The 15,619-nt window shown below is 48.7% G+C and overlaps 1 protein-coding gene across 1 annotated transcript; it reads left to right on the forward strand.

The window, feature by feature from the left end:
* Positions 1-859: 859 nt before the first annotated feature.
* On the forward strand, positions 860-14,875 carry HMGCS2 (3-hydroxy-3-methylglutaryl-CoA synthase 2; the record flags this gene model as incomplete). The annotated part of the gene is made up of 9 exons (XM_081112173.1): positions 860-963; positions 2,768-3,222; positions 5,535-5,660; positions 6,233-6,397; positions 8,081-8,246; positions 10,423-10,593; positions 11,842-11,948; positions 12,511-12,636; positions 14,769-14,875. 9 exons carry the CDS (start codon positions 860-862, stop codon positions 14,873-14,875), a joined length of 1,527 nt encoding a protein of 508 aa, XP_080968299.1.
* Between the last annotated feature and the right edge of the window lie 744 nt (positions 14,876-15,619).

The following is a 15,619-nucleotide window of genomic DNA, read 5'->3' on the forward strand; positions in this document are numbered from 1 at the left end:
TAGGGAGGTGCAGCGGTGAGAGCCGGGCCTGCTGAGGGCCCCCCCCTCCCCCCATGTGTGGTGGCAAATGCAGGGCGAATCAGTCACTACGGGTTGTGTTTTTCTTCAGCCACGTTGGGCGGCTCAGATGCAGGCACACACACCGAGGTTACAGATCTGATCCCCAGTTGGGGCAACTGAGGTGTCTCTCTCACACTGATGTTTCTCTCTCTCTTCCTTTCCCTTCCTCTTTCTCTAAAGTCAATAAAAACATATCCTCAGGCAAGGATTTTTTTTAAAAAAAAAGATAGGAAAAATCGAGCGGGCTCCACACCCTTGCTGATGCCAGCCCTTTGCCCATGTGCCAATACCCACTGGCAACTGTGTGAAGGGCTACTATTAAGAGATTCATTCCTTGTGGTTTTGAAAGATTTTTTCTTATTAGGCATATTATACATTAAAATAATAACAGCTCACTCCACAGGGAGCATTCTGGACCACCAAGTGAGAGGGACTCAGATGAGGAGCCAGGACAGGTAGTTGGTTACCTTAGGACTCGATACCAAGGACATCAGCCCCTGTGCGTTTGCTGGGCACCCATCAGGCTGCCACAGCCTGACAAAGGAGGGGTGGGAGCTACCTACCCTCTCCTGCACATGCCCGGGAGCAGGACCACTCCCTGCGAGTAGGAGGATGTTTTCCTTTGACTTACCGCTGCTCTGAGACCTTTGGCCCAGTTTAGGCAGCCAGCTGAGCCCTGATAAATAGGGGAGTGCCCTCTGGGGGCAGGAGTCTGGGGCTCTATAAAGCCGGCTGGGGCACTGCCGGGCACCTCTCCCCTGGACTGTGAACTGCTGGCTCTCTGCTCGCTCCTCTGAAAATGCAGCGGCTGCTGACTCCCGCCAAGCGGGTCTTGCAACTGAAGAGGGTGCTCCAGGGAGCACCTGCCATGCTTACCCACCTTCTCCCCGCCGCCCACCACAGGTGAGTCCGCGGCTTCCAGAGACTGTCCAGCTCACTCGCAGGGACGTGTCCCAGAACCAGCAGAAGGTAGGCAGAGGTTCCCGCCACAAGGAAAAGCCCACAGAACCCAAGTCAGAGGTTGGCAAGGCTTGTGCACAGCCTTAGCTACGCAAGGTAACCTCTGGGGTCTGAGGTTCCTCATCTCTAAAGGGACAGCCCCTCCCAGCTGGAGTCCCAGGGTCTCGAACTCTGAATGAGGGCGTCTGTCACACCCCCAGCTGCGCCAGCTGTGGAGGAATCAGCCCCGGGGCCCACAGCATTCTCCCCTCCACCATACCCACCTTTTTGTTGTTGTTGTTGTTGCTGTTGTTGTTGTTGTTGTTAATCCTCACCCAAGAATATTTTTCCAATTGATTTTTAGAGAGAGTGGAAGGGAGAGGGAGAGAGAGAAACATTGTTGTGACAGAGACACATTGATTGGTTGCACACGCCCCAACCGGGGCCAGGGATTGAGCTTGCAACCAAGGTACACGCCCTTGACCGGAATCAAACCTCGACCCTTCAGCCTGCAGGTCAACGCTCTGTCCCCTGAGCCAAACCAGCGAGAGCCACCGTCCCCACCTTTGCCCACAGCCCCTGCCAAGACCTTCAGGATTCTGTGCCAACGGCAGTGTTAGCAAACCCAGCTGCTCCAAGTCACTGCAGCAAGATTCAAAAGGAACAAGGGTAGCAGGTGCTTTTCTCTATCCTCTGATTGCATGGAAGGGCAAAAGGGGATGTAAAGATGTGTGTGCGTGTGCGCGTGCGTGTGCATGTGAGTGTGCACGTGTGTGCAATCTGCCTGTGCGCAGAAGCGCCTATGCTCTCTGCCTTTCTTTGTGAACTTGCCCCGTCTGGCCCACGTCTCCCAGCATGGATGGGAACACAGCTACAGCCAGTCCCCCAGGACCCCGGAGCCACCCTGCACCCTGGCAGTAGCCCTTTCTTTCCTGCCACTTCTACACCGCATTCCCTGGGTGCTCTGGGAAAAGACCAGGCTTCGATCTGGTGCCTCCCTTTGCCTGGCACCCGGGGGGATGGGAAGATGGGTGTGGGGGGCAGGTGAGACTCTCTAGCCTTCTTATTTATTTATTTATTTTTTGGACTCTCCCCCATCGTCCACACTCCCCCCACCCACCGTGTACAGGTCCAATGTCCCAGCTCCGAATGTCACCTGTTTTGGTGTTTGTGAAAAAGGCACTGACGTGGGTTGGCCTGTTTCAATAAGCAGCCTTTGGCCGCCCACCAAGAAGCCAACCTCAGTCCTCACCAACCTGCCCCTCCTTCTGACGTTCTCGGGCCAAGATCTTGGCATCATCGGCCACATTTCCCTTCCCGGTATATTCACAGCTAATCCCCACTTTCCGGGGCCTGGCCAGCATTAAGAATCTTCTCTATGGGGTTCTTTTTCCTATTTGTCTATCCTCCCTAATCCAACCTGCATCGGCTCTAAAGGCACCCTAAGAGCTTCCCCCATCTCAGCATGCGCTTCGCGGCCTTGAACACCACGGAAGACTGGTGCCCTCCACCTTGTGGTCCCGCCTGCTTTTTCTCAGGTGTCGTCTCCCTCCGCCCTTCACTCTCCACTCCAGGTATCCTTACCTGTTCAATCCCCCCACCCCCCACCCCCGTGGCCACTGCCCTTGACCGGGAATCGAACCTGCAACCTCCTGGTGCACAGGACAACGCCCAACCAACGGAGCCACACCAGCCAGGACTGTATGGTTTTTTGAGGAAACTGGCTAGAGACCCATCAGTGGGATTTTGCTTGTTATTTCCCCTGCAGGTTTTCTACAGTCCCTGCTGTCCCCTTGGCCAAAACGGGTTCTTGGCCGAAGGATGTGGGCATCCTGGCCCTGGAGGTGTACTTCCCAGCCCAATATGTGGACCAAACAGACCTGGAGAAGTACAACAATGTGGAAGCAGGGAGGTACACTGTGGGCCTGGGCCAAACCCGCATGGGCTTCTGCTCCGTCAAGGAGGACATCAACTCCCTGTGCCTGACGGTGGTGCAGCAGCTGATGGAGCGCACGAAGCTCCCCTGGGACGCGGTGGGCCGGCTGGAAGTGGGCACCGAGACCATCATCGACAAGTCCAAGGCTGTCAAAACAGTGCTCATGGAGCTCTTCCAGGACTCGGGCAACACGGACATCGAGGGCATCGACACCACCAATGCTTGCTACGGGGGCACTGCCTCCCTCTTCAATGCGGCCAACTGGATGGAGTCCAGCTCCTGGGATGGTATGTGCTGCCAGAGGGCTGACGTAAGAAAGGAGCTGGGGTGGGAGGCTGAACACTCAGGGGTTTTATTTTGTTTGTTTTGTTTGTTTAAAATATATTTTTATTGATTTCAGAGAGGAAGGGAGAGGGAGAGACAGAAACATCAATGATGAGAGAGAATCATTGACCGCCTGCCTCCTGCATGCCCCACACTGGGAATCGAGCCCGCAACCTGGGCATGTGCCTAGACTCAGAATCAAACCATGAGCTCCAGGTTCATAGGTCGATGCTCAACCACTGAGCCATGCCGGCCGGGTTTCTTGGTGTTTTTTTTATGAAAGTAATTGGAAATTATACTTAAAAAAACATTACACATACACAAAAGTGTGTAAAGTGATTTTAAAAAGAAGTTCCCTTTGGACGCCTTATTACCACTTTCCAGAATTTAACAGTTTCTGTGTATTCTTCCAGATTTTTCTATGTACCTGCAAGTACAACTTATCTATTCAGATTTTGTTTTTAACATTATACATATGATATGTATAACATCTCTAGGATGTCCTCGAGGTCATTCTATATCAATATACATAAGGTCTGCTTTGCTCTTTTAAACACTACATAATATGCTATTCATCCATGTGCCAAACTTTACTGAATTAGCTCATGTTGACAGATATTTAGATTGTTGCAAGTTTTGTGCAATGATCAATCCTGTTTTCATGAGTGTTGTGCAGGTTTTGCATGCTTGCGATAACGTGTGGGAAGACTAGATTTCTAGACATGGAATTGCAGGCTATGTTGTGTTGTGTTGGTTTAAGGGTTTAATAGAATGTGCCCAATTGCTCTTCAAAATGTTGTGCGAACGTACATTTCTATGATACATATTATAGACTTTCTAATCTTTGTCGATATTATAAGTAAAATAGTAGTGTCATTGATTTGCCTTTTTTTCATTATGAGAACTTGAATATTTTTAGGACATTTATTGGCCATTTCACTATTATATTCTTTGTCTTTTTTATGACACTTTTTATAAAAGAAGAAAAATAGCCTTTTGTTGGTTATAAGTATCGTAAACACTTCCCCCGTTTGTCTTTTGAGTTGGTTTCTGATTGAAGATTTTAATTTTTAAGTGGTGAGATTTGCCGATTTTTTTCCCTTAATGGCTTCTAAATACAGACAAATGATAGATCGATAGGTAGATAATAGATAGATAGATAGATAGATAGACAGATAGATGATAGATAGATAGATAGATAGATAGATAGATAGATAGATAGATGATAGATAGAAATAGAGACAAAGATATAGACATAGATATATAGATATTTTGGGGAAATAATTTTTTGTTGGGACTGGAGTTGTTATAGTTCTTAAGAGAAGGCTCTCGGGTTTCGATGAATTTTGGGCTGAATCCTGACTGAATCCTTATTGTACCATCTATTAGCTGTGTGGCTCTGGACAGTGATTTCAGTGCTTCAGGCCCCAGTGTACCCAGCCCTGGAGTAAATCCTAGGGGCTTCCTTACGGAGCAGATAGATGCTAAAATTACTACCACATGTCCCCTGAAGCTCAAGTTTGGTGTGCTTTTTGGAGTCGGGAATGGGGAGCAGTACTATCAGATGAAAGTGGAACAAATAATAGCCAAGACAACAATTATTCATTGAGTAATAGTCTCACTATTATAGAGGTAGTAACTATGATCATATACATTAAATGTGCTTCCTCAACATAAACCCTTTTCCCAATAAAAATACTATAATCAAGTTGTTCAGAGCACATGGCTTAGGATCCAGACAGAACTGGGCTGGAATATCCAATGCCATATTCACCGGGTGTGAAAGCTTAGCAGGTTACTTGTCTCTCTGGAAGGCAGCGTCTTCCCCTGTCAGTGTAGATGTTATCGGCTCATTGGATGGCTTTCAGGATTCCTGGAGGCTAACTAATGTCTAGCTAGTCTTTCAAATGTTAGTTTCCCTCCCTACCCCTTGGCTTTCTGTGAGAAGGAATTTCAGCCACAGAGTGCTGAAGGGGATGGGCACCAAGCTACATTACCTCCAAAAGTGCCCATTAAGAAACTGCTCATGGAACTCAGAAACAGAATTCTGAGTGAGTGAGCGTTTTACAGCTACAGCACCTGGACACGGAGTTTTGACTTTGCATTTCCAATGTGTCACGAGGGGTTTCACAGAACCCAGGCTCCCTGGGGCGGGGATTTTGGGTTTTGTCTGCCAGTCTATCTCCAACACCTAAAATCGTGCCTGGGACACGGGAGGCGCTCAGTCTACTGAGACTTGATGGTGATGATACTTATTTCTGGTCTCTCCTTGCAGGTCGCTATGCAATGGTGGTCTGCGGAGACATCGCAGTGTATCCCAGCGGCAACGCTCGCCCCACAGGGGGCGCTGGAGCCGTGGCGATGCTGATTGGGCCCGAGGCCCCCCTGGTCCTTGAGAGAGGTTTGTAGTAACCTGCAGGTGCATGGTACCCACACACGGTGCACGGCACGGCCAAATGCATAGCTCCTGACCCCAAATGGGCATGGCGTACCTACTATGCGGGGCTGAGGGTGGATTTGAGGATGTCAGTTGCGGTCTAAAGGGGGATTGGGGAGCAGAGGGCAGGGAGAAAGGGATGAAAGGGATCGGGGCTGGGGGCGGTCATCTTTTGCACCATCACACGTTAGGACAGGGATGCATGGAATAAATGGGGGTGATGCTGTTAACAAGGACGTAAACTGGCAATTGAAGATGAAAGATGATTATTGGGTGGAAAGTAAGACTTTCCTTTGAGACTTTTGGCATCTATTCCAGATTTTGTTCAGCCCAGATAGGCGTGGAAAGGCAAGCATGAATCTCACTTACGTAAGAGCAACAACATATTCTGCTTTGAACATGGGAGGGACGTTGCGTGGGCCCGAGCGCGGGCCCGAGACAGACAGAGACCAGGGGGCTGTAAGAGTTCTCCCATCCTCTCTGCTCCACGCGGGCTGCTCGGCGCAGTCACTGAATCCCACTGTGTGTCTTGCCAGGGCTGCGGGGAACCCACATGGAGAACGTATACGATTTCTACAAACCAGATGGGGCTTCGGAATACCCGATGGTGGACGGGAAGCTCTCCATCCAGTGCTACATCCGGGCCTTGGACCGGTGCTACACAGTCTACCGCCAGAAAATCCAGAACCAGTGGAAACAAGGTACGGGGCTCAGGGGGCAGAAAGGGGGGCGCTATGCACACGGGGCCAGGAGTTTGTCCTAAAAGCTTGAGACAAGGCCTCTTCTCTCCTCAGAAAGTGATCTCGAGGATTTTTCCGCCTGGTCGTGGTCACAGTTTGATTCCCGGTCAGGGCACATGCCCAGGTTTCTGGCTTGATCCCCAGAGGGGGCCTGTAGGAGGCAGCCGATCAATGATTCTCTCATCATTGACGTTTTTATCTCTCTCTCCCTCTCCCCCTCTGAAATCAATTAAAAAAAAAAATTTAAGACAATTGTTTCATGTCCTCTTCTTCTTACACCTTCCCTGGGTCCATGCCCAAGTCCAATGGGAAGTCATTCAAATTCAAGTATGACATTGCCTCTAACTTGAGCTAAATAAACAATCTAGGCCAAAGCCACCAATATGAAACCAGCAGGTGTCAGCCACCTGGAGGGGGACTGTGGTGAGTCTGAGTAACCACATCCTGCTGGGCCCAGCATTTGTTGCTGCTGAAGTCAGGAGTGACGGGACTCCTGTTGGTCGCTTGCCACCTTCTGAAGGCAGCTTGGTGGTGGAAAAGCTGCCTGTGTCTTCAGTATACTGTTGTCAGGGGTTCTCCCCAGATGGTAGTATTACAAGTTGACTTTATTTTCTCCTCCAGTTTCTAAATGGTCCTCTAAAAAAATATATGTACTGCTTTCAAAATCAGAAAAGAAACAAATTTTATTTTAGAAATAAAGAGAAACCTACTTTTATTTTTTTGTTAACCCTCACATGAGGATTTTTTCCATTGATTTTTTTTTTAGGGAATGAAAGGGAGGGGAGAGAGAGAAAGAGAGGGAGAGAGAGAGAAAGGGAGAGAAACACTGATGTGAGAGACACCTCGATTGGTTGCCTCCCACACACGCTCCGACCAGCCCTGGAACAAACCTACAACCCAGGTACATGCCTTTGACTGGGAATCGAACCCACAACCTGTGAGGACCAAGGCTCTATCACTGAGCCACACCAGCCAGGGCAAGAGAAACCTACTTTTTAAAAATAAAAAGGGTTCTGACCTGTTTAGCCATGCCCAGATGGGCACCTGCAAAAGGCAGGTTTCAGTGAGGGAAAAGGCAGGTGCTGAAGCGTCAGAGCATGGATGCTGTAGGGGTGGCACAAGCAGCCACTTCTTGCCCCTCCCCCCTGCAGTGGGTGAAATGCCAGCTGCCCAGCTGCTCCCCACAGGCGAGGAGCCAACCTGGACCTCCGCCTCTGCCCATCCACTGCAAACCGCTATTCAGAGAAACTGTCTGAAGTGTAGAGTAAGAGGCATCAGAACAGGAATCCAGAGCCAACCATTTTGGAGCTGTGACTTTGGACACGTAACTTAACTCTGTATTTTGTAGACACTGTTTCCTCCTCCGGACAAGAGAGAAAATGATAGGACACAAGGTTGATGGGGAGGAATTTGCTTTCACAGAGGCTGGCCATAGCAGACAGGAAGCATCTAGTTGTTTCTTTCCCTTCTTCTGTGTAAGTCGGGTGTTTAGTTAAGTGCTTGCAAGGGGACGGAGCAAACCTCGGGCGTGTTTGCTGGAGGCGGGGCCCAGCGTCCCTCGGCACAGTTAGATATTGGAGCCAGGGTCTCAGTGGTTTATCTATCAGTCATGTCACCTCCTTGTTTTCACACGTTCCCTCCCAGCTGGCATCAACCGAACCTTCACTCTCGATGACTTACAGTTCATGATCTTCCACTCACCCTTCTGCAAGTTGGTCCAGAAATCGCTGGCTCGCCTGATGTACAATGACTTCCTGTCGGCCAGCAGCGACGCTCAGAGCAGCCGCTACAAGGGGCTGGAGGCCTTCAGGTGAGTCTCTTTGTGGAGAGCCTAGAGCAGTGGTTCTCAACCTTCTGGCCCTTTAAATACAGTTCCTCATGTTGTGACCCAACCATAGAATTATTTTCGTTGCTACTTCATAACTGTCATGTTGCTACTGTTATGAATCGTAATGTAAATATCTGATATGCAGGATGGTCTTAGGCGACCCCTGTGAAAGGGTCGTTTGACCGCCAAAGGGGTCGCGACCCACAGGTTGAGAATTGCTGGCCTAGAGGGTCAAGAGGCGTGAGGAAGGAGGAGGCTTCCTCCAGCCTTGAGTCGACCACCAGCCACTCCTGTGGGGGGAAAGGACACTCCTCCAACAACAGAAATGACACCACGTCTTGCGTGGGTTAGTGGGTTAATGTCCACATAGGGTCTTCCACCTTTATCTCAGGAGCACAGGGAGTTTGACAGCAACTTGGATCATGGGACTATAAGAAGCTTCAGAGAATAAGACAAAGGGGGAAGAGGGCGTGGCTACATCATGCAGTCAGTAAACATTCGATGAACGTCAGCTATGTGCCAGGCATCTTACTAAACTCTAGGGACACAGAAGCAAGGGTGACTCTATGCGCTCTGCCTAGAGGCTCTCACAGTTCATATGGACAGAAACACCCAGAAACAATCCCCGTACAGGACAGCAGCTCAGCCAGTGTCCAGTCTAATTCTCACTCACCGTGGACTCCAGCAATGCCTTGCTTGTTGCCTCCATTCCCCCATCTACAAAACCGAGACAGTCCAGCTCACCCTCTTAGAGGTCAATAAGGCAGGAAGAATGCCCTTTATGGATGCAGGACTCCAAGATATTTAGGAACAAAACAAATCTTCAATACAGAGGGCCCCCACTAGGAAGAGAACGTTCCCTCTCTTCTTGGTCCCTGTTCAGGGGTCGTAATATGCCAGCAATAGCTGCCCCTATTGCAAACTGCTACTGCCCCAGCCACTAACAAACACCCACATGAGCACAAACACCGCTTACGGGAACTGCTCCATGAAAAGCATTCGAACATACAAAGATAATAACCTAATATATTTAATATATGAAATCTCGTCAATAATAAGATAAGCACGTTAGTAGAAAACTGAGCCAAGGATATGGATAAGGAATTTTCTCAAAGAAGAAATGCACAGAATCATATTTTTAAATGTGCATGCTCATTGGTAACAGAGTTGAACAGATTACCATGTTCTTTGTGCGGCCTTTTTGAAATTGGAATGCGCAGAATTGACGAGGCTACGGGAAAATGGGGCAATTAGTGGATATTGATACAAGGGTTTGGGGGAGTAATAGGAAAATAGGGAGTATAGGGCTTAACGATATGCATAGCTTCTGGCTCAGTGATTCCACATGTTTAAAAGAACATGTAGGTTTTCTGAGTAGTGTTTTAACTGGTGAGGATAGGAATGGGAGCTGGGCCAATGGAGGGCCAATGCTGTCATGACCCATTCTTGCAGCCCTTATGATACTGTCGTAGAAGGTGATCTGTTGCCACAGAGAAAACCAGTTAAGGATGCGTGCTAAACAGAATGTAAGAATGGTTTTATTTTCCAATAAACTGTATGAAGGTAGAGATAGATCCCACACAAAATATATGACCTAAGCGCTCTCTCTCTGAATGGTAGACTATTAGGGACATCTTCATCTTTGCACTTTTCTGTATTTCTAAATATGCTATAATACAAACATGTGCCCCGCTAAGTAACAAAATAAACTGATGAATAGAATGGACCCAGAGTCATAGAAGCATGGAACAGAGTGCGGAATCTCAGAGGGAAGGGGGGGTTGAAGGGGGGGTGGGAGGGAGGTAATTAACCAAAGAGCTTGAATGCATATATGCATACCCCATGGACACAGAAGGCCTGGGGCAGGGAAGGGAAAGAGGGGGTGGGTTGGAGGGGGTCAGTGGGGGAAAAAAGGGACCTATATAATACTTTCAACAATAAAGAATTGTTTGAAAAAACAAACAAAACCAAAAAACATGTGCCCCAGAGTCTTCCCTCAAGAGCAGCGGTCACCAACCGGTGGTCCGTGGACCACTGGTGGTCCCTGAGGTCCGAAAGGCTGGTGACCGCTGCTCCAGAGCGTTACTTCCCTCCAGAGCCGCCTCCCTCCCGTCCTGGGGCTCGCTCTCACCTGGCCTGGTCCTCTGGCTGCCTACAGGGGGCTAAAGCTGGAAGACACCTACACCAACAAGGACATGGACAAAGCTCTGCTGAAGGCCTCTCTGGACACGTTCAACAAGAAAACCAAGGCCTCTCTTTACCTCTCCACGCACAATGGGAACACGTACACCTCCTCCCTGTATGGGTGCCTGGCCTCACTTCTGTCCCAGTGAGTACTGCGTCCGGCCCACCTCCCAACCCACCCGTGGCCTCAGGGGTCAACCAAGCCTGAGTCCTCTGGTGGTTCAGAATTTTTTTAAGAAGGAAGGAAGAGAGGAAGGCAGGGAGGGAGGGACGGAGGGAGGTGAAAGAACCTTATTCTAAAGGTGTGTACAGGAGGTTCACAATCAGTATTAAACAGTCATCTCCAAAGTGAAGTTCATGTGTTATGTCAGGGGATGTGCAAGCGCTACTCTATGCAGCAAGAAAACAGAGGAACTTTTATGCGTATTTTTATCTCATCCACTTAAAATCTCTATACTTAGTAAAGATTCCTGGTTAAGAGAGTCTAGTTTTAGAGTCCCCAACCTAGGTTCAAATCTCTTTACCACTTATTAACTTTGACCTTGAGAAAAGACTTAACCTCTATGTGCCTCCCTTTCCCCATCTATAAAATATGTGCAATAACGTTATGTACCTTGTTGGGTTTTGACGAGTGTTAAATGTCTAAAGCAATTAGAACTGTAATAACACTCAGCAGATGCTCAAATGTTCATTGTTATTTCTATTGACATTCTACGTTGTGCGGTTTAGAAGGAAATACATGTACTATATATAGTACATGCATATAATCTAGGAGATGCATATATATAAACTCGGCGAAATTGCCCAGGTGGTGTGGCTCAGTGGTTGAATGTCAACCCATGAACCAAGAGATCACTTAGTTCGATCCCTCGTAGGGGGCATGCAGGAAGCAGCTGATCGGTGATGTTTCTCTCTCATCGATGTTTATCTCTCTATCCCTCTCCCTTCCTCTCTCCCTAAAAACCAAGAAAAACCTATTTTAAAATAAATAAATAAACAAACTTGGTGAAATTATTGCTAATGAGGGGAGGAGAGCACTACCAGTCAATGTAGAAGCCTGCAGGTGAGTCCAGTGGTCTGGTCTCCATTCGGAGATGCCTTCAGACTTCACTGAACTCACCTTGTCTTCAGGGTGGGGAGAAGCTCCTTTTATACCCCGAAATTCCTTTTCACTCCCTGTGCCTTCTGCACCTTGGATTTTAGCTGCTTCCTTCTCGGCATATTTTCTCCTCTGGGCCTATCCCCAGGGTCCAACGTCCCTCTTTGTGTGGGTGCTGGGAGCCCATTTCCGGTGGCAAGAGGTGAACTAGATTGAGTCGATGGGTGGTTGTGTATGAGGAGCACAGGATATAATCCCGGTGCGCGTTCTGGGTTTTGATTCCCTCCCCTGCAGTCACTCTGCCCAAGAGTTGGCCGGCTCCAGGATCGGCGCCTTCTCCTATGGCTCAGGCTTGGCAGCAAGTTTCTTCTCATTCCGCGCGTCCCAGGATGCTTCTCCGGGTGAGTCTGTCTTTCTCCCAGGTGCTTCTGGTGAAAGAAAGAATGTTCTGCCTCACCGCCAGAGAGGCTCCCACCCTCACTGAAGAGTGTGATTAAGAACAAAGGAAACCCCTAAAGGGATTTAAGCCATGGAGCGGGTTTGTCTGATTTGTGTATTTGAAGCGCTGCCCTGGCACTAAGGTAGATTTGGGGAACCCCGTCAAGCTGGTCCAGCAAATAGTGCAGGTGAGAGTAAGGATGGCTTGGTTGCAGCTGGTTAAAGAGACATGGGCGGATTTGAGGTACCCAGTAAGCACTGTTGATTGCTTTATGACGAATGCAATAAAAGTCACGCATCTAAACGCTGCGTGAGATGTACCTTGACTAGATGAGTGTCTGCCCCTGTGTTTTGCCAGCATCGTTTTTGCTGGCCTTCATCATTTCCTGGCTTCCAGGACACACACACAGGGCACTGTCCCCCCAGGTTGGAGCCCCCACAGACCCTTGCTGTTACTGGGCTGGTGGCTGGTAGCAGTGACAATGACAAGGAAGCCGCTTTATCAATCTTGCTTTTGCTTCCCAGGCTCCCCGCTGGCAAACCTGGTCTCTAGTCTGTCAGACCTGCCAAAACGCCTGGACTCCCGGAAGCGCATGTCTCCTGAGGAGTTCACAGAAATAATGGACCAAAGAGAACAATTCTTCCACAAGGGTAAGGAAAGGGCAGGAAGAGAGGAGGAGGAGGCGGTTTTTCTCAGATTCTAGGCCGGTAGCTGAGAGCCAGGAATTCATCAGAGGTCCAGCATATAGTGGGCCAAGGGGAAGATGCCTCTGAGATATGACTGGGAGAAGATCTGTTAGGTGCCAAGGGACAAGAATGGGGTGGGGAAGCAAAAGACAGAGCTGGGGAAAGGCAGCAGTCAGCATGTGGCTTCCCAGTACAGTTAACCACCAAAATGGGGTACGGAGGGAGCAGGGTAGCCCCATGCAAGCCAGATGTATGGTCTTTGAAAATACTATCTATGCAACAGTTGAAAGAACCCAGACTTTGGAGCTAGATATTCAAATTAAACTGACCTGTGACACTCACCAGCTCTTGCTCTTTGGGGAAATTATTGAACTTTTCTCAGTTGTCTAAAATCATGCTAACTCTGTCCGGCTAGTGTGGCTCCGTGGTTGAGCGTCAACCCATGAACCAGGGGGTCATGGTTTGATTCCCAGTCAGGGCACATGTCCAGGTTGGGGGCTTGATGCCCAGTGGGGGGCATGCAGGAGGCAGCTGATTGATGATTCTCTCTCATCAATGTTTCTCTCTCTCATTCCCTCTCCCTTCCTCTCTCTGAAGTCAATAAAAACATCAAATAAAATCATGCCAATTTTGCAGAATTGCCAAACAAATTAAATAAATGAGTGCATTAAAGTAAGTTTGGAGCAAACTTGACTGTATCCACCCAACTGCCCTCTTTCCCTACGAAACCTAAAAACCCAGTATGGCCCCACAAAGCAACAAAAGAAAAGTAAACCAAAGCTAGAGATATGACTGGAGAGACCAGATGGTGATGTTGAAACCACAGTAACCGTATTTTCTGAAGCAAATCTTGAGATACATGGTTTGTACCGTGGTCTGAAAGGGGGACAAAATCTATAGAATTTGGAATGTTCCAGAAAGCCTAGGTGGAGCAGCCATCAATCTTATCTGGAACAGGGGACATGATAGAACAAAGAAAAAAAACCAAAACAATAAAAATAGGACCTCTGAGATGAACATCCATGGACAAAACACTGAAATACTATAATAAACCAGGGCCAGAGGGCTAAGGGTGCAGGAGAAAGTGTCTGGTAGGAAATGGGAAGCTCTGAGGTACACCTCAAGCTAAGTCCCACTGACCCAAAAAGCACGCGGTCACTGTGTCAGTGGAGGAAGGCCATGTTTGCTGAAGGAGAATGTCAAGCTCCTGTAATAAAATGCCTAATAGCCCCGCCTATGGACTAGATCTTATGGAATAGAGCCTATGGACTAGATCCTATAGAATAGAGCCTATGGACTAGGGCCTATGGACTAGAGCCTATGGATTAGGACCTATGGAATAGAGCCTATGGACTAGATCTTATGGAATAGAGCCTATGGACTAGATCCTATGGAATAGAGCCTATGGACTAGGGCCTATGGACTAGAGCCTATGGACTAGGGCCTAGGGACTAGATCCTATGGACTAGAGCCTAAGGACTAGGACCTATGGACTAGAGCCTATGGACTAGGACCTATGGACTAGAGCCTATGGACTAGGACCTATGGACTAGAGACTATGGACTAGGACCTATGGACTAGAGCCTATGGACTAGATCCTATGGACTAGAGCCTATGGACTAGATCCTATGGACTAGAGCCTATGGACTAGGACCTATGGACTAGAGCCTATGGACTAGGACCTATGGACTAGAGCCTATGGACTAGGACCTATGGACTAGAGCCTATGGACTAGAGCCTATGGACTAGAGACTATGGACTAGGACCTATGGACTAGAGCCTATGGACTAGGACCTATGGACTAGAGCCTATGGACTAGGACCTATGGACTAGAGCCTATGGACTAGGACCTATGGACTAGAGCCTATGGACTAGAGCCTATGGACTAGAGACTATGGACTAAGACCTATGCACGTGCTCTGCTTCTGGTCCTCCTGCTGGTCCAGTGCTCTATTGGGCATAGAGGTGACCTCGCAGCCCCTTGCAACACAGCCAGGAGAGCGTCCCTCGGAGCTGTAGGCGTCCCTGTTACTAGTTTCTCTTCCCCAATTGCCTATAGCTCGTCTTGAGTCTTGCCTCCTCTCCTTATCCCACAGTGAATTTCTCACCCCCTGCTGACACCACCAGCCTTTTCCCAGGCACCTGGTACCTGGAGAGAGTGGATGAGCTGCATCGCCGAAAGTATGCCCGGTGTCCGGTCTGAAGGTGGTGAGTGGAATGTTGCAGGGTTGGCGGCAGGAACGTTTTCCCCCGGGAAACAGATGCAGTTCTGATGGTGTAACTAGGCCCAGGAGGGCCTGTAGCTCCCAACATGGTCAGAGGTGGGGAGTTTGTACCATGAAGACCAAGAAAAACACTAGGACTCTTTGCCCTGGAAAGCCCAGAGCAGCGGGGAGAGGCGTTTTTAAATCTCAATGTGAAAAAGAGTCAGCGTGTGTATCTGATCTGCATATGCCAGGAAGCTCCCTAGAAGCTCGATAAGACAAAGTTAGCACCTTATGGAGAAGCAGGCTGTGGCCTTGAACCTATGGGATTCATTACTCCAAAGGGGCGAGATCAGCCCTAGCTGGTTTGGCTCAGTGGATAGAGTATCGGCCTGCGGACTGAGGGGTCCCGGGTTCGATTCCAGTCAAAGGCACATGCCCAGGTTTTGGGCTTGATCTCCAGTAGGGGGCGTGCAGGAGGCAGGTGATCAATGATTCTCTCTCATCGATGTTTCTATCTCTCTCTCTCCCTCTCCCTTCCTCACTGAAATCAGTAAAAATGTATTTAAAAAAAACCACAAAGGGGCGAGATCAGTCAGGAAAATGAATAGCTTCAGAAAAGACACACAGCAGTGTGGTAGGGACAGATTCATAAGAGCAGGATATTTTTTTTAAAAATATATATTTTATTGATTTTTTACAGAGAGGAAGGGAGAGGGATAGAGAGTTAGAAACATCGATGA

Source organism: Myotis nattereri, assembly GCF_964212035.1.
Source record: "Myotis nattereri genome assembly, chromosome: 18".
Lineage (NCBI taxonomy): Eukaryota > Metazoa > Chordata > Mammalia > Chiroptera > Vespertilionidae > Myotis > Myotis nattereri.